Here is a 25,091-nt window from a genome sequence, read left to right on the forward strand (position 1 = left end):
TCTGACCCCTAATACCACCTTCAATGCGCGGCAGGTAACCAAAAAGGCCGCGCGTGACACATAGTCAAAAGGCAGGCAGCGGCGAGTACTGCCCCGCACCTGGACTAGGCACTGTGCTGTCAGATACCGATGGGGGGGGCCGGCACTCGGCCCAGCAGTGGTCGAAAATGTTACGGCGACCCTCACAAAAGACACCGCTACCCTGCAACTGAAAGTCGGCCAGTTGGAAGTGGAAAACCTCACCTCATCAACCGGTCTGGAGTGAGTACTGGAGATCACACACCTCCCCAGAGGCATATCGGACTATTCCCTTTGTTTTAGTGACATACACATCCCACTTTATGGGGAGGAGATGCACGTATCCCATATATCCCGGGTACCTAAAAGACCCAACCATATGGAAGGGCCTGCACAAAATTTTGGGACATTATTTCAAAGAAAATGTACAGTCAGAGGCCTCTCCCACCACCAAATGGGAAGCATACAAGACGGTCCTGCGTGAACAGGCTATCTCCTTGATCACGTCACATAAGCGGGAGAAGGCACAGCAGGTGCGGGCGCTTGAACAGGCGCTGAGTCGGGCAGAGAGCGCACACGCCACAGAGCCCAATAACAAAGCGGCTCACACATTAGGCTTTGCAAAACAAGCATGCAGAGACCACACCTGGGAGGAAGCTAAGGCAAGTGTCACATAAACACAACACACCATCTATGAAGTGGGGAACAAAGCCACCAAACTCCTCGCCTGGCTTGACAAAAAGGAACGGGCCAGTCGCTGGGTAAAACGACTGCACTGGGGAGATAACGGACCCACACGCCATAGTCACAGAGTTCGCAAAACATTACGAGAAAATATGCACTCCCAAGGCAACGACAACCGTAGAGGAGAATTTGGCCTTTCTATAAGAATATAGGACTGCCCAGTCTTGCGCCACATGAAGTACAGGCACTGGAGGCAGCTCTCACACGTGGTGAACTAATTTCAGGCATTAGAGGGCTTCAACCAGGTAAGGCACTAGGTCCCAACGGTATTCCCATTGAGCTTGACAAAAAAGAAGCGGGCACGCTAGTGCCGCATCTACGTAGGATGTATGAAGCCAGTCTAGAGATGGGAACACTCCCTAGAGACCAGCGGGTAGCGACGCTTATAGCAATCCTGAAACCAGGTAAGCCTCTACAGGAGTGCACCTCCTACTGCCCAATATTGCTCCTCAATGCGGAAGCGAAAATACTAGCAAAAGTGCTGGCAGCTAGGCTCCAGCCTTACCTTACGACCCTAGTGCACCCCGACTAATCCGGTTTTATGCCTGAGGAGACTTCATGGCGTGATGGCTCACATACCCACTATTCAACAGGAGGCTTCATCCTCTTGTTGGACACCAGTATGGCCTTCGATCGAGTGGAATGGCTCTTTCTATTTGCGGTGCTACAACATTTTGGTTTTGGTCCCAAATTCTGTGCCTATATTCAACTCCTATATACACAACCAATGGCACATGTAGTGGTCAACGGGCGGGTCTTTGAAGACTTTCCTCTGGGGCGCGGGATCAGGCAGGACTGTCCTTTGTCCCCCCTCTTTGCTTTGGTGCTCGAGCCGTTGGCGGCGTGGATAAGGAGGGATCCTGTAATGCGTGGATTGCGGTGGTCGGAAGGATGGGAGACCGCATCTCCCTTTATGCCGATGACATCTTGCTCTATATATTTATAAACAAGAATACCTCTGACACCATAGATTACACTCTTTCTTATTGCCACATAAGTCCTTTTTATTGACTATGGGCTTGAACAAATAATTTTGTTTATCATTCAATATTTTTACAAATTTAGGATGTCCTTCATTTCAAAGAATTTTTTGCACCTCTCCTAGGTTCAAATCTATACAAAACACATTATATATACACAAAACATTGATTTATACAACATATACACAGTTGAATCATTTCCTGGTGCGACTAGAAATGATTTTAGTTATACACAACGGATATCATACAACTTTGAACATTGCACACTAAATGCTTTAGTATGATTCAATCACAAATTAACAATCAGAGGGGGGAGAGAGAGAAATCAGAATGGATTCATTCTCCGTGGGCATATATAAATAAACAGTTAGAATCCACTCCTTGAGATTAAGGGTGTCTCCTCCACAGTGGGGAACACCTTTATGTTTTTAGGTCCCCTCACACACCAACAGGCCCCTTGGTGTCATGCTTCATCATCGGGGTCATCGTACCCCTCTACGGGGTACGGCGTGCTGCGACCTACGGAGACGTGGGAGCACTTGTTAGACTATGTGTGGTGTTGGTGAGGGGTTGTTCTGAATAAATGTGAGTGTATTGTGGGGTTTGGGAAATAGTGATAGTTTAAAAGAACCTGGCTCGTGGGGTGACTAAAAATTATTTAATAAGCCCCCGTGCTGGTGCTGTTAAAAAAGAGGGTGGGAGGTCACTACACTGACCATGTGCGTTACCTCCTTTTTGTGTGCGTCAACATGTTTATCTACAACTCCAAAACAGTATGTTGTAAATATGTAATGGCATGAAATTGACATTTTTCCTCCTCACTTTACAGGGATATAACACAAACTTTGTCCTTTCCCTCTTTACCAACAATAGTGTTACGACCAGGAAATGATTTGAAAACACCTGATCAAAAATGTCCTCATTAAGTGTGTGTGCTCTATATTGTGTGTTAGTGAGTCTAGTGTGTTTTTTGTAAAATATTTTTATCCCACTATAAGCACTGGAATGCAGCTATAGTATGTCACCTGTAACCACTGGACATTTTACCTATGGATATGGAGAGAGACCACCAGAAATTTTTTTTTTGTCTTCTTTCCTTTACAGGTTGATCAATATAGAACGTCTTTTTTTGCTAGGTGCATTACTTTTACCTGCACTGTAATTTTTCCTCACTTTTATTAGAAAATTCTGGTATTAGTTAGAGAAACGTGAGTAAGGTGGGGATTTGTGCACCCCGTCATGAAGAAGGTGCTTCTGGCACCGAAACATGTCGACGCACACAAAAAGGCGGTAACGCACATTGTCAGCGTAGTGACCTCCCACCCTCTTTTTTAACAGCACCAGCAAGGGGCTTATTAAATAATTTTTAGTCACACCACGAGCCAGGTTCTTTTTAACTATCACTATTTCCCAAACCCCACAATACACTCACATGACCCCGAGGATGAAGCATGACACCAAGGGCCCTGTTGGTGTGTGAGGGGACCTAAAAACATAAAGGTGTTCCCCACTGTGGAGGAGACACCCTTAATCTCAAGGAGTGGATTCTAACTGTTTATTTATCAATCACAAATTAGACATGGGATGCCTATCTCTTGTTTGTCCAACTTCTATTGACAATAAATCTCTACACCTGGACCATGTACCTCTTTGCCCTCGGTGTAACCTGATTTGCGAGTCCTATATAGGGTCTGAGATTATTTACACCATATAAAACAGTGGGGGTGGAAATCATTCCACTATTAGATTGCTAAAAGGGTAAATCTATTTATTTTGTGGGTTTTTGCTCCAAACCACTAATAATACAGATGCCAATGTGTTTCGACCTTCTCCAATTAGGACCAATGTATCATTTTCATAATGATGTCTTCCTCAGGGCTGAACAGTGTGGTGGTAGGACATCTATACACCTGTAGATGTAATAATATGTTATATTAAGTGTGTGTTCCTATTCATAAAATTGATGTGAACGACTGCATTGTTATTCTCACTCACATAACAATTGTCTTCAAGCTGCAACTTCATGCAGGAGCTTCCTGCCTATTACTGCGTGCTAACATAGGTCAGGGTCTTCCAGTGTCCATGTTTCTTATCTTCTGTGGGTCATCTCATGGTAAGAGAATGAAAGAGCTTGATTTTATGGTTCCTGAGTTCTATGGATTGACCATATAATTATGTTACAAGAAAATTAGTAAGCATATCGGTTGTCTGTGAACCTCCGTTACTGGCAGGCTAGCTATCTCGCTTTAAGATGTTGTGCCTGTCATCTTTCTGTTGCTGCCTCCTTGTGATTTTTGGAAGGCTGTCAATTCATTCTTCGTTCTCATGCATACATGTTATCTCACTTAAAGCTTATGTGCATTTCGTTTTGATGTTGCTCCCTTTCTGTGTGTTCTTTTAGGTGGACTAACTCATACTTTGCTCTTTTTCATGTTGTTAATGGCGGGAGCGCCAGTTTTCGTTGCCTCTTGTGTAGCGGGTTTCCTCTGTTTCTACACATAACGTTGTGGTCGATGTGCGAGAGCGAGCTATCTTTTCGCTTAATGTGACTTCTTTTGTACTGCGCATAGTCTATCTACTTGGAGCAGTATTAAGAACATACAATCCTTCTACTCAAGATTGTACCTTGAATTCGGCAAGTTCTCGGCTCGGTAACACTGCCCTCTCTCTGGCTGGTGAATCGCAGATTCTGGTGTTCCTTCTCTTTGGACAGTTTGTTGGTATTACGTGGTTTACGTTTTGACGTCTTTTCCGATTGGATCGCAGTTGCCATGGAAATACTCCACACTGTCGACGCGCTTCTCGATATGACTTTGTGTTTTTTTTCTTCTTTCAGAGGGACTGAACTTTATTGAGGGTCCGACACTGCTCTACCAATTATACTTGTCCCTTGTATACAATTGATGTCGACATGATTAAATTTTATCGTGTCAATTTGGAGCATATTATCAGGAGAGGAGCCTGCTAGAGGGCAAATCCTTATGTTGGTACATATCATTCCGGCATGGGGAACCATTACCCTTGCGGATATCATCGGGTACATTTTGACACTCATCTCTTTGGGGGGCATATTATCAGGAGAGGAGCCTGCTGGAAGGAAAATTATTATGTTGGTACATATCGTTCCGGCATGGAGAACTATTTCCCTTGTGAATATCTTCGATAATTTTAACATTGTCATCTCTTTAGGAGTTAATATCTCCGCCTAAGCTGCTGGGGGGGGCGATCGATTTTAATTTTCTCTTGTAGATATTTTTTACAACCCAGTAATGTGGTAGTCTTTGATTCTGTGGTATATGACACTTCAATTACTTATAAGAGGGCATTTTGAGAATTAGTTAGTGGATAGCTGTATGCTATTCGTGAGAAGGGGTCCTTACTCATGGGGGGTTCACACTTTGTGGAAATTATCCACAGTTCGTTAATTCAGACATTTCATTCAGTCCATTATCCACTGTCCCAAGAACCTAATTGTTTTAGCCTCAATTATTGAAAGTGTATTTTCAATGTTTTTTCCGGTTATATGACGCAATACAGTCCATTTCAAGTCATTTGGACCATGGTTTTTTTCTGTACAATGTGTCACCATTGGTGCATTCGGTGTTTTACATCTAATTCGTGAACGATGCTGCGAAATGCGTTTCTTTACTGGCTGGCTTGTTTTCCCAATATATACGCTTTACTGCATGGACAGAGGATGCAGTATATGACATTATGGGTGTTGCAATTGGTAAAGTCATCGTGTTTTATGTATTTGTTACCATATGTGAACACAGTGCCTTCCATGGTGTTGTCGCACGATACGCAGTTGCCACATTCCATCTCCCCTGGAAGATAATATTGGGTTTGGACATTTAATTAATAGAGCTGGTGTCACAATGCACTCAGATGAGGCAGAGGAGGACTTTTTACTAGATACTTTTGAACAATCCCAAAAGACAGTTCAAATACTACCCATGATTAAAGGGGTCATTAAGCATGCACCCGAAGTGTTTAAAGATCCTGTATTAGGATCATAAACCCCAGAATAGAAAAGAAATATAGACCTGCCCCTGCAGATCCTGCCTATATTAAGGGACAGCTACCCTTGGATTCTCTAGTCGTTTCCAACGCTAGAAAGCGTGCTAACTCCCAAACCTCAGGTGAAGCGCCACCTCCTGATAAAGAATCTAAAATGATAGACGATTCAGGTAAGAGAATAGCTTCCCAAGCAAGCATAACCTGGCGCATAGCTAACACACAAGCGCTCCTTGCAAGATATGACAGGGCCCATTATGATCAGTTGTTTTGTACTATTTGCATACCCCAATTTCCTCTGTTGTTTGTGTGACTGCTTTTCTTGCATCCATGATGGGCAAGGCCATCCCAGTTTTGCAAAAGGCCCTCGATGCAGGTGGGAACACTGCTGGATGCAGCAGCAGAAGAGCTGACCAGCGCCTTGGGCTTTGTGTATTTTGACTACCAAAATGTAACAAGCCAGCTGGCGCTTCAGCCCCCTGTGTGTATAGGAGAAAGGGGTGAGGGGGAGAGGCTGGTCAGCGCTTCACTGCTTCCTATGTTTTGATAATGGGAAAAACCAAAATGCAAATGACCACAGTGCTCACCAGCCTCTCTTCTGCTGCAACGAGGAAACTTGCAGAGTGGCATAAGGGCATGCGAGAGAGAGTAGAGGCAGTGGAGCTGCACCAAAGCTCGACTCGTGATTGGGCCGAAAGTGTTAGCGGACCTTGGGCTTGAACCTTTTAGTGGCACGCCCACCTTTAATGGAAGTCATTCCTTGAGCAGACTCTGTGAATTCCTGGTGCTGACAAATGAAGAAACTTTCATTCCGGTCTGCAAAGACAAAGTAGTCTTCCATACACATGCACAGGTTCTTCAAAAGATTTTGACTCCATCAAGCCATTGCACTTCCAACATGCTTTCCAAAATCTTTCAAGCAGTGCAGGGAGAGCAATGCAGTTACTAGATGGCAGAGAGCACTTAGGAACTCTATAAATAGAATTAAGCCTAGACACAAAACTAAGCAACTTTTTGTTTCCTTTGGGCACTCATTCCTTGATGAGCCCATTTCCAAAGAGGGACTGGCAGTGCTCAATTTGTGAAAAATGAAGTGCCAGGGCCCAAAGAATTTCTCTGGAGTCCACTGTAGCTGGCAGCGCCTGCAGCACATTCCGCCGCGGCCAAATGCCAGTGATTGCAGTACCTATGTATCGTTTTATCAGTTTTAAAAGGAATATTAAATAGTTGAACGTTCTACTGATTGATTCTGCAAAAAGAAATAGAGAGACATGGTGCCACCATATAGTGGATAAATACGTCATTATGTTTAGAAATAAGTGCCAGCCTTGAGCATCGGCAAACGCACCGGCAAAAGTTAATTACTGGGGTCTAGCACACTAGATTCTGCAGCACATTCAGGTTTGTTATTCATATGCACACCAACAATTCAGACATTTCACACATCTTATTCAACTCAGGAAAGAGGGACTTTGCTTTGCAACATCTCATTCTTGGATTCACTACACACGCTGACACGCCTATTCTTTTGGGGCATAATATAATAACATAACATGTAGTCTGTGTCATGATGCTGTATTTTTTTGAATGAGTGATCATGAGTCATTCTCAAAATGGAAACTTACATTTTGAAATAAGTTGTAATATTGCAAATCCAACACTACATGAAAGGCTACTGTAAATCATGTGATGTACAACCTGACAACATGCAAATAGTTAATTACCGGTAATTAGCATTTTACTTTGGCGCCATCACACCACTGCAAAGGAAAGCAAAGTTACAAACTCCTACTAGCACTGCCCATAGGAATTCTGCTCTGCAGTGTCAAGTCGCATGCCTGAGTCTTGGACCGATCATTGATGAACTGCTTTGCTTCTTTCATCAGAAATACCATATTTATTTTCAATTAATACTGTGAAGAAATCATTGCTAAATAATGTGATTGCTTTCCAAAGCTTAAGCTCTTGTTGCTTCATAGACATCATGTGACCACTGATTACAAGCATTGGAATATTGGGAGCTCCATTAAAGACAATGGAGTGTTCCAGGCTCCTAATGGCCGGTAGAAGCCAGGAGCACCAACATTTCAATGTTGTCGTTCACAGCTGTTGCTGTGAACAAAGGCTTCATGGAACCCACGGGGATCTCAATTAGGCCTTTGTTTGAATTGTTGGAACATTCTGCCCTCAAGGAGGCGGAATGTTCTAATAGACTTAGAGCCCTCCGTAGCGTGCTCTACTGCCCATTAAAGGCCCCTTGTTAAAGTCTCTCTCCTTCGACTTGGGTCTTTAACACTGGAGCGGGCCTTTAATGGCCGGTAGAACCTGCTATGGCAGGCTCTAAAACTGTATTAGAACATTGGAGTGTTGAGAGCACCTTTGAAGGCAATGCAGTGAGTCCGGACCTATAATAGCTGGTATAAGCCTTCTGGTCAAACATTCCAATCTTTGTCTTTGTTTCTCCCTTTCAAATTTGGAACATTCTACGCCAAGGGGGTGGGATGTTCTAATAGTCTTATAGCCCTTCTACCTCGTCTTATATCGGTTGTTAAAGCTCCTCTCCCTCGTTATAGGCCCTCACCTGTGGCTTTGGCCTATAACTTGGGTTCAGGGCCTTTAACAACCGGAATAGCCCTTGGCAACAGGCTATAGTACTTAACAGGAAAGGTGCCTCCGAATTAGTTAGGAAATTGTTCCCTGCTGAGACTTTTTCGCGGAATGAACTGGCTTTATTTTAATGTTCAATATTTAACATTGGAAACATTTTGTTATTTAAAAATCTGAAAATCTAGATTCCTACAGCTGATAAAAACAAGCTGTACACATTTATGAAGTTTGTCATCTGCATGCCGCTAATGATTAAAATAATGAGTAAGGGCGCTTTGCGTTCGGTTCAGAAGTTAGCGGCGCCACACATCACCAGAACTTAAAAAGAAAGAAAGAGGCAGCAACTTTATGACCCCACAAGGGATCTAGCTTTCAATTGTAAAATACTGTTCTAAACTATATATTACTCAGTTACCATATGGAACCTTCACTGTCGCGTTTTGTTAGTTGTATACCAAAAAACATTCACATTTTCGTTTTTCATTCTTTTCGTGTGACTAGGACAAGCCAATGATGTTTTTCTGAACATGGCTGAAGATTTCATGAAACCAGTCATTGACATAGTGGATGAGCTTCTGACCGCTAAAGTCAATGTGACGGTGTACAACGGTCAGCTGGATCTCATTGTGGACACGGTTGGTAAGTAATGTAGTTCGATAGGTGCATCTTCATGTGTTGCAACTGGTTACTAAAGGCTTGGTGCTTCCAGTGTATTAAACACACAATGTAGGGAATGTTCACTGAGGTGCTTGGGCTTATCTATTTTAACATTTCTGTCTCCTGTTTTAAGGTGTCAGTTTTTTGGGCCCTGCAAATGAGAGGGAACATGTGACTGCTTTGTCCTACAATGGTTTGAATGAAAAACAGCGTGATTGACAATTACTGTTGCTCCATTAATCATATTGGGTAATCTCTAATACTGTCAGAGGGAATTGGCTACATGTTAGTAGCGTAGCACCTGCCATCGAAGTGATTAAGTACATTTTAGGACTACTATTGTGTTGTCCCACAGCCACAATACTATTATTGTACTGTAAATGAACGGCCAAGTACTGCCTTTGACCAATTGACTTTCTCAGAGTGGAGCGGTTGAACAGTTAAAGAATGCTCCAGGAGCTGTGTGGGGTGGAAGATTAGAAACTCAGAATGCAGGATAACATATGATGAATTCAGTGTCTGGTTGGTACTTTCCTTTAAGAATTAGATTATTATCATAGAAGTTAAAGGGTAAACTTAAAATTATGATGCCCAAGGAAAACCATCAGATCGAGGCACAAGATCCGATTCAACCCTAAACGTTTTTTATACCTGCCTCATGCATGGTGCTAATGTCATTTAATGTTGAGCTGTATGCAATACAGGTTCTATCCCCTTAGATACCCAGAGATGATAATGAAAAAAAATGGTGTGCCCGCCAAAATCAGTCAATGTCCTTGTACAAAATGAGCAACACCTTACAAAAGACAATGCTGTGATCATAAGAAAACCTACCACGTTAAAGAAAGTTTTTAGGTGCTCCTGGCAATGTTTAGGTGGCACAGACGTCCGCTACTGATTGATTGATCCATCCCAATTAGTGTCACTGGTGTCCAGAGGCCGGAACATACATTGGGGGCAGTTGTCAAGTTATTGGGTCAAGTCTCTTTTCTGCCTTTAACATAGAAGATTTAATTTTACTATATCATGGGCACCTACAGCAGTCACTGCCACCAACAATAGCTATTTAAGAAGGAGTTAGGAAAAATAACACATTTGATTGACGATATTTCTGCAAGTTTAGAAGCTCGAAAGTTATTCCAACCATTTTAAAATGAGCTCTAACCCCAGCAGCCAACAAGGTCAAGCTGAGAGCTTAGAACCGGCTCTTCTTTGGTCTTCAAGAAGCTGAAGGGAGGGAAGTACAAGCACTCTGTAGGCTTCAAGCTGGTCTGAGATTAAGCAGGCTTACCTTTCTCGAAGTATGTAGGCGATGGAGTAACTCTTCAATAATGTTGTACATCATCTTCTAGCCTGCTATGTTGGGATGTCCTCGTGGCTGCCTTGGCAGCCTCTGTCCTATAGCTAAATCAATATTTCGTTTGTTTGCCAACTGTCACTGAGTGAGCCTTGCTCATTACTCAAGTGTCCTGATTTTTGATGCGATACATGTGTGCCAGTTATTTGCGCATGCTGGTCCATTTATTTGTATAACACCCTCTATCTTATGATTTGAGCAATGGAGGCTTAGAAGCCTTTTTTTTTTCTTTTCTTCCTCAGTAAAAGATTTAGAATACTCACTAGCATACTAGAAATCTCTTGCTGATTCTGTAGAAGAAATGCAGAAAGATTAAAACCAGATTGGCACCCCAATTCAAGACTAAGCTTCCACTGGTCAGTCTACATTCTTGCAATGTGTCTTTTTAATCTTTTTTACACCTTCAAGAATGTACAGAAGACTTCTGAGATGAGCCGAAAGAAGACTGGGGACGCCATGCTATATTCCCTGCCCTCTCCTGCACACACAGCTCATCACCATGAAACTTAGTATTGCTCAGGAATTCTAACCATCCCAGACTGGAGACAAGGAAAGTGCCAACTGACATTATTGTACTGTCCTTAATTCTTCGGATATAATTAGTTATGATTGCTCCCAGTTTTAGTTTAGAAAAAGACTATCTTAGCAGTGGTTATAGAGAGGGGCCGGTGAGTGATCCTCCACTGGGAATTTCCCTAATTAACAGTCTTGCACCTGAGCTTGCTCGAAGGTACTGCACCAGCTACGTTGGCGCTTACAGTAAGAGCAAGGATTTTGACACAGAGTAAGGGTCAGTCTGCTATGACCTGGAGTATGCTCCAGGGTACTGCATAAACTGTCTCCTACTGGAGGTGAACCTGAGCTTGGGTGCATCTCAGAGGGCCTTCAGGGTCTTCCACAGGGGCTTTGCTATTGGTAATGTTTAGAATCTTAAACTTCATCCGGAAGTAGGCCCTGCAACTGTAAGCTGATGCCTTCAAAAAGTTTAGTGATCCTTATTCCCACTCCACATCAGTAATTCTTGGAGGCTAGGGGTAAAATGCACCCTAATTGCAGAGTCTAAGGATGAGTCCAGGCATAAAATGTCCACCTTTCCTCATTGCTAGGTGCATGCCTGCTCAAGGGAGCATATCCAACCACTTGCCATCAGTTGGTTAGTACCTGCTGTTTTGGTACATTTGATGTTCAACCTCTCTTACTTGTACCCCTTGAAATCCAATCCTCCCATCAATGATTGAACTATCTTTTATGAGCCATATGCATTGACACAACCTCTCTGACTGAGTCCTCTTACCGAAGCCTCCTTCTCTTGCTATTCTGAGAAACCTACTTTAAGGGACATTGCTAATAGACATTCACTTTAGCCTGAGAACTTGAGCCCAGGAGGTATGAGACATATATGCCTTTCATAGTCCCCCAGAACATCCCAGATTGAAACCAGCTTAAGCCTCATTATTGTCCCAGGTGTTTCCAGAGTTTTCGGGCAGCAGAAACTATGGAAACTGGATTGCTTTGTATATGTAAGACCAGTAGATGGCAATAAATAGACATCTTTTCGAGTTATTAGTGGAACTACAACCAGTGTAGCCATTTCCCCTGTCTAGGTGACTTTCCTATTTACCTTCCACTTTCATAAAACAAGTTTAGCTCTCATGCTTCCACTTAAGTCTTGTGCTTTAAGCGGCTGACTGATTGATTGTTAATTTACAGCAAACATTTTAAGCACAGGAAACATGCCATTTTACTTTAATCTGAGCTTTTTATTGAATGTTTGTTATCTACGAGGACCGCACAATATATTACAGAAAATATCCCCAAAGCATTGTGTTATCAACTTAATTACAATATAGTACTGTGCCCCACAATTTACGTTTGGACATTGTAGTATAAGATCCAATGAAAGCAAAAATTGGCAGAGCCAATGAGTCTGGCATTTGTCAGCTAGTGGAATGTTTAAATTTATTGCAGGCATATGCCACAGAAATAATTGGAAAAAGAAAAGAGGCAGCCATCTAAAAGAGGCTCCTATATGCTTAAAGAAATTCACATACCGGAGCCTTTTGCTCAAGGATACACATGTGATAAACTGTTTTCATGCTGTTTCGTGTGTGAAATTCCATTTTTCCTTTTCAAAGTCATCTGCTGAAAAGATACCTTCTCCACAGAAGAGTCTTGGCATGACTTGCGTTTATCTAACACATCACAGTCCTTGTGTGGCAGACAAAAACAGATTCTTAAGAAGAGGTTTGCCTTGTGAGGTTTTTATAGCCGTGCTTCTTTAGGATTTTGAAGCCATTTCTAACACTACAACGTGATTTAAAGAACTCTGGATCTTATTGCTTAAAATTCTCTGATTTCTATGCAGGTCAGGAGAGTGCTTCTCACATGTTCTTTCCTAAAATTCTTGCATATTCGTTCAAGAATATTAGGCACTACATTAATGTTAAGAGAACACTGCGTGTATATAAGGTCCTTAATCAGGACCCGCCAGATCTCCTTGGCTCGTCGGCTACTATGCAGTTGCTTTTGTGCTGCTCCCATGCCAATAACTTCGGAGTATTTGATGCCCATTTAACTTTGTCTTGAATGTCCACATTCTGCAGGATTCAAAAGAACATCAAGGTCCCTCTCTTTTCACTATTGTTAAAACCACACAATTTTCTTTCCAAAACCATGTCCTCATTAACAACATGCATTGCACCCAAGGTGCTTTGTTTGTAATCATTTGCATGCACTCTCAAGGGATATACCTAAATCATGGTGGACTGTGCTGGCAATCTCTTCTGTTAAAACTTGGGTTTCATGCAATTTTTCCACCTTTTTTCTTTGTAACATCTTCATAGAAGGAGGAATCAAGTATGTACAAGATAACGTGGTGATGGACTTTCTTTCTTGATGATGGCTTTCTTTCGAAATGAGAGAAAGTTGAGTTTGTAGGCATCTGATATATGAAAGGCACTGCACTGACGAATCATATCCCTTTAAGAAATTGTAAGAAGTTTGAGCTGTATGATCATTTTCTAGACTTCCAAAACGGGCCATCTGGTGACTTCAGGTGTCAAGAAGTTGGATTAGATTGCTGTGTTTTCTTCCTTAGGTAGCTTGCATAATAAAGGTACCATCTCTTCATGACCATGTGTTTTATTCTTGTTATATTTATATGTAACAAACACTACCATTGGGATAACTAGAGCAAAAAAGTGCATGTATTTCCAAATCCTTTTCTTTTCTTCTTTTTGCTGTGTGAAATGCTTTGCTGCTCTAGTTTTACTTGAAGCGGTATTCATGTTCTATAGAGACAGACTTCTGAGTAGCAGTAACATAGTCAGTTCTGTGATTGATATTATATTTGTGTAAATTGGGCACACCCAGTGTTGCATGAGTAACTTAATGTTATATAGTTTCTAATATACTGTCACCATGTGATTTTATAGAATTAGGTAAGCATTTAATGTCTTGTATGTTTCTGTTTTAGGTCAGGAGATGTGGCTAAAGAAGCTGAAATGGTCTTCGATCGACCAGTTTAGAAAGTTGAAATGGCAACCTCTTTATGTATCTTCAGCACCAGGATACACAGCAGCTTTCCACAAGTCTTATGAAAACCTTGCCTTTTACTGGATCCTGAAGGCGGGGCACATGGTAAATTAAATATATGCAAGATTTCTTCATTATAGATGTAGTCAACATTTTGGTTTAGTAAAGAAACTCCCTTGGACACTGTACTAGTTGCGTAGAAGTCCACAGAAATTGCAGGTATATAACATAACAGCACTGTGAATGAGAATGAGCATGTTCAAGAGAACAGTCTTTAATAGCAGCTTGATGGTAAAGGCAGCTGTTGCTTTCCTTCATCTTTCTTGTCCTTTGGACTAAAGGGATTAACCAGCCCACAACACTATCATCCATCCCATCTGCATGAGCAGTCTTCTGCTCACTACTAGGGCCAGACAGAGAATCCTGCCTTTACAACTACGATGCCTGCCACAGCCAGAGAATAAAAACTCAGCAGGTAGTTTCTTGCACTCTGTAGTGAAGATCAACAGAGTCGAGGTAAGTTAAAGTATTTATTGTTAATCTACATAGTTGTGGAGTTATTTAAAGCAGCTCCACATTCAATCAGATAAACTCAACGGTCTACATAGTTTCAATAGATACATATTAAGAATGCCAGAAACATAGTCACCCAGCAACCCCAGGACTCTATGATGAAATGCAGCACCACATCACCTGATACACAGGCAGTGGAGCGCAACACCTCAACACAGAGAGAAGATATACCGTTTACCTTCCCTTCTCTTTAAACAACAAACAAAATAAAATAGATATATTATTCTAGAAACCTTTTAGGAGTGACAGGAACTCTTGAGCTCTTTCTGAGATCAACATGAACTTCTCCGACATTGCTGACGGGAACTCCATCAGCTAAATCAGATCGGTCCTTGAAGGAAGTCTTTACTTTGACAATTTTGGAAACATTCTTCCAATTACCACCCATGACCTGAACAGCATTGTTGCCAATTCTGACAACCTTAACAGGTTTACCAAATTTACATTCTCCTTTTTTACCATGAATAGGAGTTTTAATCCTGATCATGTCACCAACCAATAAAGAAACAGTCTTTACACTTTTCTTATTACCATACCATTTTTTCTGTTTTGCTTGAGATTCAGACAAATTAGCATGAACAATGTCCATCAGTTTCTCAACATCAGAACTGGCTTTGAGCCATTTATTCATCCATCCAGGCTTGAAACTGGTGTTGGCCTTGCATCCTTTGAGTAGTTCAAACGGTGAGATATTGGTTGAAGAATGTGGAGTGGTTCTATAAAACCACAACATACTGTTTACAGATTTACCAATATCATGATTCCCAGACCTAGCCCACTTAATACACTCACCAATCACCCTATTCATCCTCTCAACGAGGCCATTTGTCTGAGGATGGTACAAAGAACTTTTAGAATGTTTTGTCCCAAAGGATACAAAAACACTCTCAACCTCTTCACTTACAAATTGGGTGCCATTATCAGAGACAAGTGGCTCAGGGAAACTTTCCCTTAAGAATACTTCACTCAAGAATGAAACATTGGAAGCATTGGCCTCTCTCACAAACTTAACTTCAGGCCATCTAAAACTGTAGTCCATAAGGACCAAAACAAATCGAGGCCCACAGGATAAATTATCAAAAGGTCCCATAACATCAATACCCAGTTTCATCCACGGGCCCGAAGGACACTCAATGGGTAGCAAAGGTGGAGTCACTACTTTCTGACTTTTGTCAGAGGCACCACAAACACAACAGTTGGTGACTAATTCTTCAATCTCACCATCCATTTTTGGCCACCAAAAACTTTCTCGAACACGTCGTTTAGTAAGAGTTGCTCCTAAATGTCCTTCATGAGCATGTTTGATAATGTTGAAACGTAACTTGTGAGGGAGTATAAACTTATCACCTCTCAACAACATTCCACCTTCAATAGAAATATCTCCCTCAACCTTCCAGTATGACTGTAATAACAAGACAAAACCTTTTCACGAGGCCAACCTTTTTGTACAAATTCAAAAACTTGTTGAAGCAGGTCATCTTCATTTAGCGCATTCTTCCGTTCCTCCTCAGTACACACAGCAGGTTCAGGTAAATCTGAAGCCGCTACAAAACAATTGTCATAATTCTCTTCACACAATTCACTGAAATCAACTTCATCACTCTCATCCTTCATGTGAGGGAAACAAGATAGAAAGTCGACTCGACCATTCTTTCCACATACAATGTGAGCTACATCAAAGTGGTATTGCAATAATCTGGATAACATCCTTAAAATCTTTGGTTTACAACACTTAACACCAGCACTTAGAATAGACACTAAAGGTTTATGGTCTGCGAGAAGACAGAACCGTCTTCCCCAAATATATGGGCTACATTTCTCGATTGCCCACAGACAAGCTAAAAGCTCTTTTTCACTAACTGAATATTGAATCTCATCATCATTTAGAACTCTTGAGGCAAACCCCACTGTGTCCTCACCGTTCCCACTCTTTTGTGTTAATATAGCACCAAGACCAACTTGGCTTGTATCAACAGTGATGCAACAAGGAACAGTAGGATCAAAAGGTTTAAGTGCCTTGCCCTTAACCAACAAGGATTTAATGAGTTGAAACGCAGAAATGCAATCTTGTGACCAACAAAACTTCACACCTTTCTTAAGTAAATTGCTGATAGAGCGAACTATAGTTGCAAAGTCTGGGACAAAGCGTGAATAATATTCACATAACCCTAAAAGGGATTTTACCTCAACTTTGTCAACTGGAGCAGGAGCATCAATTATTGCTTTGAGTAAACCTTGTCTGGGTTTGATACCTTCTTGAGTAAGTAGATGTCCCAAATATTCAACCTCAGCACAAAATAATTTACATTTTTCAGGTTTTAAAACAACACCTTTCTTTTGAAAAGTTTCAAGAACTTTACACAAAATTGCATCATGAGACCTCATCCTTATCAAAAATCAAAACATCATCTTGGAAAACAAGAACTTCATCAATTTCCTTCAATATATCTTGCATAACTCTTTGGAATACAGAGGCAGCGGATGCCAAACCAAAAGGCAACCGTCTGTATTGAAATGTACCAAGGGGTGAGACAAAAGCCGTCAAATTACGTGAATCCGGATGTAACTCAATTTGATGGTACTCGCAAGCTAATTCGAGTTTCGAAAAAATATTTAGTACCCTTAATACAAGTGAACAAATCATTGATTTTAGGCAGGGGATAGGAATCTATCCATGTCTCCTTGTTTAAAGACCTTAAGTCCACACCTACTCTAAGTTGTCCGCACCGTTTTCTGGCCACAACCAACGGAGACAACCACGACGACGATTCAGTAGGTTTGATAATTCCTTTGTCACAGAGACTCCTAAAGTCTATGTCAAGACCATCCCTCACTCTAAATGGAACCCCCCTTAGTTTGTGTTTTATAGGAATTGCATTATCTTTAACAATAATTTTATGTTTGAATCCATGTATTCTTCCCAGCTTCTCACAAAAAACAGAAGGAAACTTACTCTTCCACTTCTATCCACTGTCATCACAACTGGCTATTACAATCTGTTCAGTGGCACCTGGTTTTAATATTATCCCAAAAAGTCCCTGGTGGAATCAGCCAAGGATGTTGAGCCCTTTGACTGCAACATAAACCTTTCCTCTTATCTTTCTACCCTTAAATTCCATCTCGTCTTCAATGAAACCAATAAGTTCGATACAACATCCTTCATAAAAGACAGGACACCAGTCAGGTGGTTCTAACACTTTTTCACTCTAAGTTTCTTTGAATAATTTTTGGGTAATCATGGTAATTCTGGCACCACAGTCAACTAACAATTTAAGTATTTTTCCACCAACACAAACCTCGGCAATGAGATCCACACACTTAGAAGGATCACCAGTAATAACCGCATTAGCGTCGCCTTGACTACACACATAATCATCTGTAACAGAAACAACTTCAGTATCAGAATCTTCTTCAGATTCAATAGCACAAACAGTGGATTTTTTTTAATTTTTAAGTTTTAAACACACTTTGGCAAAATGCCCAACTTTTTTGCAATAGTTACATGTAATATTGTTTGCAGGACACTTTCCACTCTTGGGATGTGGAGGATTACCGCATCTCATACCAGTATTGCTGTTAACAAAACTGTTACTAGCTTTGTTCTTGACTGTGACACTGTTATTAGTAGAAACATTTTTTGTTTGGGTTTACCAACCACTACTGCACCTATAGCCTCAGAAGGCTTATCTTCAAGTTCCTTTAATGATAGAATAGAAGTTTCAATGCTTTTAGCCACTTTGATGGTTTCTTCTAATGAAGGATTCCCCATAGCTAATCATATTTGTCTGATTTGTTTGTCCCTACATTGACAAACAAATTGATCACGGATCAATTGATCTGTGAACCCTTCAAACAGGCACACAGCAGCCAGTCTTCTTAACACAGAAATGTATGCATCAACATCTTTCCCATCATTTTGCTTTCTCATAAAAAACTTATAACAAAGAACCACAAGACAGGTTGCTTATCAAATCTATTTTTTAGCTTAATAAGCGTTTCCTGATACTCCTCTATGTTGTTACCTTCAGTTCTTACTATATCAGGAAAGTGTTTAAAATAGATCTCCCTTCAAATCCTAGAGAGTGTAATAATAAGCATTTTTTTCTTTCTGCGCAAAATCTTGATGCACCAACAGCTTCTAAATAAGTCTCAAACCAAATCTCCCACCTTACTGGTGGTTCTCCTGGATTGTCTAAAAATGATGATGGTGGTGGTGTTACTGATTGCATCGTACACATAATATAACAGTAAGCAATAAACTGTAAATTTTAAACAAAAACTAATTTTCACATTAAGAAAATTGGTGTAAAATGTTGCAATTGGAAGAGAAAGAAAAAAAAAAACCTTTTTGGTGATAAGAATGCTGTGTGAATCACTGTGATCCACTGTGAAAGGTTTATGTAGACACAGTTGTTGAAAAAGGCCATGCGTGTCGGCGTTGACGAGCACAAATCATGAGACACACTAGTTGAAAAAGGCTGTGTGTCGGCAAAATGCTGAAAGCCGTAACAAGGCAAAACAAATCTAAAAGAATGGCCGTGCGTGTTGGCGTTGACACACAAGAAATGTTGAACTATGTTGCGAGGTAACTCAATGTTGACTTTAGGTAGTTAAACAAAGTGGCCGTGCGTGTTGGAGTTGACACGCAAGCTGTGCGCAAGAAACGTAAAGAATATTGTTGCCAGGTAACTCGTCTTGAGTGTAAAGAGTTGAACAAAATGGCCGTGCGTGTCAGCGCTGGCACGCAGAATGCTGTGGTTACTGTATCCTGTTAGAAGCAACTGTCACTGTTCATGCATAAGAAACAAAAAAATTATGAATGATGCAACTTGTGAGATAGAAGTAGATACACAATCCAGCATGTAAAATTGACACAAACGTGCGAGAGTAAATAGTTTGTTTTCTCCACAAACATGAACTCTAACAAAGCCCGGGAAAGATAATTAGGGTGTACCGAAGTTCAAATGAGGAAGTAGAAACACTCCTTGTGTGCAACAACTGCGGGAATGATGATCAGTATTCACAACGCCAAATAATGTCACTAAGCGAAAACAGTCACGCTCTCACTTTCATTTGCCGATACTCCAACAAAGCCCCGAATAAATAATTAGGGTGTACCGAAGTTCAATGAGGAAGGAGAAACACTTGTTGTGTGTAACAACTGCAGTAGTAATGAGTAGTATTCACAAAGTCAAATAATTTCACAAAACAAAAACAGTCACGCTCTCACCTTCATTTGTCGATATGACAAAACCTGTGTAATGAGACGCTTGTCGCATGGAGACAAAAGGATGATTCAAGCAGTAAAAGTTTGAAGAATTACTTGAATTTGCACATCGGTTGGTGCAGGATACAAACAATAGTAGCACGCTGAAGGCTCGCCCGTGTAGCTGGGTCGTCACCAACAAATTGTAGTGAAGATCACAGGGGTGTGGAATTTAATAAAATATCTACTTGTCCATGGGGTAGGCTGCTTAATAAATCTACTTGTCCTGTAACAAAATCCACTTGTCCCCTTTGTGCCATGTAATGTGGCAACAAATTACGCAACAATCTCATTATACAAGAGTTCTGATATAGCCTCTCTGATTATGCCCGGGTTCATACCATAGTAGTGTTTGAATACTAGCAATTCCCTTATGCTGCTATGTTTCTGCAGGTCTACATACTGGGGCTGAAGGTAGTGTTAAGCAATAGTTCCAGGGTTGGAATGCCCTTTTTGGCCTGTGCAAACCTACTAATGAGCAGGTTGTATGGGTTTTCACCAATTCTTCTCTAATCATTTCCCATACTGAGAACGGTTGGACATTTACTACTGACAGTGGCAGACTTAAAACTTCTTCCAGGGTTGGGAAAAAAGTGGTTGGAGGAAAAGTGAACTTAAAAACATTCAGATTTTCACATAAGCAAATCTACCCTGCATATTTGCGCATGCTAAAATGTAGTTCACAAATATTTTCTGGGAGTACTATTTCTTGGCCTACTTCTGTAAATGTTTGTGAAATCATGGAAACTGTACATATGCACTTAATGCAAGGATACATACCATGGATTCACTTTTGAGACTTTCTTTAATAATTGAGCCTCTAATTCGGCCTGGCGTTAACCATGACCTTTTGTTTTGCTGTGGCAATGTGTGCTGAGACCAAAAACAAATTGTTTTGCTTTTGCCAATGCTTGTTAGAATGGCGAGGACCCAGCAGCTCCCACACTTAAGGTTTTACAAAAACCATGCCTAAACAAGTCACGCCTTGACAAAACCAAAAGGCTGACCACCAATTTCAGACCCACTAGCTTTGCCAATGCTTGTTTATTTTTGTTTACCATATTCGTATTTAAACTGGTTACACGGATATTCCATTCTGAATATTTTTGGGAAATACTAACATACCTCAACATGTTACTAAAGATGCTGCAATGATACGGAACCTAAAATCTTACTGTAGATTAGCTAAATGTTTTCTTTTCTTACGTGCATTTTTTTGTGAACGTTTTATTTTGAAAGCAAAGAATCATCACTCTTACTTTCAGGCTTCTGCAAATATTTGCATATAATCAGAGAGCATTATACAGAGCCTCATATTACTAGACTTTGAAAATGTGTGTACACTTTTATAATGGAACCACTGTCAGTAGTGCAGGCTGAGCTTAAAACATTTACTTTTAGTGCTCACCCTAATAATAAAGGCTTTCGTTTATGAACCATATATACAAGTTTGAACAGCATTAACATACATATTACATATAACACAAACTTTACCTTAATTGTAGAGAATTCCCTTCCCTGATCCACAATGTGGTACTGTAAACTGGCAGCCAAATGGTTTGTGCTGCAGGGGGTTGGGCCTAATTGTCCCAAGGACAAAATGCACATTAAAACTTGTTGCCCTTGACCCCCAACAATATGTCCTGGGCGTCGGGCTATAGGAATTCCACATCCCTGGATCAACGGAATCAAGGTAAGTTAAAGTATTTATTGTTAAGCTACACGGTTGTGTAGTTATTTAAAGCAGCTCCACATTCAATCAGATAAACTCAACGGTCTACATAGTTTCAATTGATACATTTTAAGAATGCCAGTAACATCGTCACCCAGCAACCCCAGAACTCTGTGATGAAATGCAGCACCACATCACCTGAGACACAGGCAGTGGAGCACGACACCCCAAACAAAGAGAGAAGATATAACACACTTATTTTACAGTGGCTAGAAGCTCCAACCTGCATCTCCCCTTGTCTATGCTGCAGAGCCCAAGATTGCAGAGGAGTTAATTGACAGTTTCAGAAACCCTTTTACAAGAACGGAGAAAGAATCACCTTGTACCTCCTGCCCAATAGGATGAGAAAGGAATAACCTATCTGTTTGTTATATCTCTGTCCACCAGTGCCAAGCAGAAATGTATGTACCTCCTGAATGATCACCTGTCATAAAAAGAGAAACCAGCCTGCACCCTCGTTCCTATCTGCGTGATGTAGAGCAATGAACTAGCTCCCACCTCCTTCTACATGCCTTTTGGAGGCCATAGATTGAGCTTTGATCGTTGTCTGGCTGTCCACAACTTTTGAGTTGCTTGCATGTTGCTCAATTAAAGAGATGCTATTTGCGTCTCAAGTTTTCCATGTGTTGGGCCGTAGAGATTAACAAGACTGCTTGCTGTATCCACTGCTTAGTAGGGACAGTTAGATAAACCATTGTGTGTCCCTGTTTTCAAGCTTCTCTAATACAATCGTAATCGCCCAGAGGCTATCAGAGCAGATGGAAGTAACCTCTACTGTCCTTGTGTGCCATGGCTACAGCTGAATTGCCACCCAGTATGCCACAGTTAGAGAAATACTTGCTCTCTCGTCCTTTCACCCCTAGCATGCCTTTTACATCCTTCCCAATCCTAGCCAGATAACATAATCCCTAGCATCTCCTGCTGTGTCTACTGGGGCTAGTGGGTGCATTCTGCCTATCATTCTAGGTATTATTCTCCATGTGGTTAGACACATCAAAAAACCCATACTCTACCTCCAGGATCCTCTAGCTTTCTGCTCCCCAGCTTCTCCATCACTGTGTTTCGAGATTTGGACAAGCCTAAAGCGGCCTTACCCTCCCATCCTCAAGATTATGCCTCTGACAAAAGCTCATTTACCTTCCTACACTGACAGCAGTACTATCCCACCAGCGAAAAAGTGGTGTAGTATAATGTATTTCAGTGAAGGGGAATGAGGATGGTTCTGCATGGTGAAATGTTAATTCGGTAGAAACTTTGACATCCCTTGATAATATAAAGATATCTTGGGGCGTAAGTAATTCCTTTGGAGAATGAAAACATTTATTCCTCTGAAACAAGTGAAGTGTGCAATAGTTACTCTGGTCCGAGTGGACAGAGCCTTGCCAGAAATAATTCTGTATTGGACATCTAAGAGCAGAAGTGGATGGAGAACATCCAACCTTTGTTTGCGAAGAAGGCACAGGAAGTCAAAAATAACCAGTGCTGGTCGTGATCAGTCATTGGTAATGTCTATAGAGTTAAAGGAGAGTACACCTTTAACTAACTCACTAGTCAGTGCATGTTCCAAGGCATTGGCAGACATTTGGTTTGATCAACTGCTTTAGAACTGGCACACATCAGAGGGCATATTCTTGAAGCTTTTTTTGTACTTAAAACAAAAATGTATACTCATGGTGTCTCTCACATATGGTAAGGTTACTGTGGTAAAACCAGTTCCTTGTTTCTTTCCGTATGCTCTTACCATCTGGCCAAGTGTAACAATCCTGTAAACAGACCGATACCTGCGGGTTTAACACAGATTTGGTGGCTTAATCTGTATTTGTAATTAAATTTTGAACCAACACAGATCTTGCAGTGAGGCCTTTGAGATGTTCTCCAACTGCATAAATGATAAATTCACTGCAAATGTGTCTACCTTCACATCTAGGGTTCAAACCTATATTGTGCAGTGGTATAGTCTTCCACTAAAACCCATGACGCAAGCCAATCACAGGATTGCATCAAGATAAATTATACTGTAAAATACAGGATACGATCCTTCAGGCTTCTTTGTTACAGTAATGTAACAGAACGATCATTGACACAAAAACTTGTTCTCGACTGATCTCATTGTAAAAAAGAAATACCTGCTTAAGCAGCTTGCATTAGCTACAGCTCCTACTGACTATGATTCAATGAAACTCCTTTCTGCCTAGATGTGCACCAAGCTAAATGATTTATTCCTATACATAATACAGAAAAATCAGGCAGGAGAGATAGTCTACTCTCCTGCTTGCACCACCTATTAGGACCTTTACTTTCTCCGGGCCTTATCTCCTACAGGCATTACTAGAGCAGAGAGCATTCTATGTATATTAAAACCTAATGAATTCCTAGCAGATCCTGCATCCCTTGCTTCTCTAGCATGCATTCTTGCATGCTCCAATGATTTGCTTTTTTATGTTTGTTTCTTCTCAGTGTTTCTGAAATGGGGGCACTGTAAAATCTGGCTACAGATTGTGTTCTGTCAAATACAGACCTATCGCCACAATTGCAGTATTGTCTAAAATCCAGAAAAAGTATGATACCATTGCCAGGGAATCTTGACACACACACCAATGTCTATTCACTTTAGAATTGGATAATTGAAATGTACTAAAGCTTTGGCTACCCTAATTTGACTTTTGGATGATATCCTAAGATGGATGCCGAGTAAGGAAGTCATCTGGTCTTGCTGGAGGCCTTTGCCGCCTTCGACACGGTTGACCATCCTGTTTTATTAACTAGGTTTTCAGCCGGAGCCAATTTCAGCTGGGTCACTTCAATGTGATTTTAGGTCTCTCTGAACCAGCACATTCATCTTCTCACTTGAAAAAAATCTTAAAGGTAGTAGAAGTGCCTCTTGCTGGGTGACAGAGGGGTTCCTCCTAACCCACTTTCTGTACAAATCTTGTGTATTCTCTTAAGATACCTTACTGTTATCAGCAAGGGAATACTGGAAAAAGGTGAGTCTTGAATTAAAGAAAATATTTAAAGCTTAACAGCTTTAACATTGAACATATTTTTGGGATAAAGGCTACCTAAATTAGCTTCTATATTTTCCCGATTTGTCTTAAGCATCAGTTTCCTTTCCCAAAACAAGGTTGAAAGTTGAAGGCTGCACCTTTGGGTCAGATCTCTGTTGTTGGTAGTTGCTTTCCTGAACAGAATGTCTTCAAGCATAGTCTGCCTGTCTTATTTTTTTCCCTATACCTTTGGTGGTGGGCGTAGCTCTCAATTTCACGATCAATTCCTCTAATTTACTATATGATGGACTCCCTGACTTTTAAGTCCATTGACTTCAGAAAGCAATACATGCTTTCTTTTGCTTGATGTCCGTGTTGAACCATGTCACAAAGACTAACTGAGCTTTAGAGTGGCTCCCTATCAGGCTGGCTAATCTTCATATGCTTATATACGCACACTTACTCCTTGTAATCCGACCCACAATTTCCATCTAATGCCCAGAACAGGCCATATGGAGTAAGAATAAGTCTATCCTGAAAATGGCATGAGACATTGGGTTCCAAGAACATTTCGCAGTTGTGTACTCTGATATAGCATGCTTATCAGCCATTAGACAGATTA

At 41.0% G+C, this 25,091-nt stretch overlaps 1 protein-coding gene across 1 annotated transcript in view; it reads left to right on the top strand.

Annotated features, from left to right (window-relative positions):
* Nucleotides 1–25,091, top strand: part of LOC147667184 (retinoid-inducible serine carboxypeptidase-like) — a 236,926-nt gene that overhangs the window by 199,823 nt on the left and 12,012 nt on the right. The window contains exons 11-12 of the mRNA XM_086948868.1: nt 8,868–9,005; nt 13,856–14,019. Of these exons, the coding sequence (XP_086804994.1) occupies nt 8,868–9,005; nt 13,856–14,019 (302 nt within the window). The remainder of the gene's footprint in view (nt 1–8,867; nt 9,006–13,855; nt 14,020–25,091) is intronic.

Source organism: Lissotriton vulgaris, unplaced genomic scaffold (assembly GCF_964263255.1).
Source record: "Lissotriton vulgaris unplaced genomic scaffold, aLisVul1.2 SCAFFOLD_1428, whole genome shotgun sequence".
NCBI classification, from domain to species: Eukaryota; Metazoa; Chordata; class Amphibia; order Caudata; family Salamandridae; genus Lissotriton; species Lissotriton vulgaris.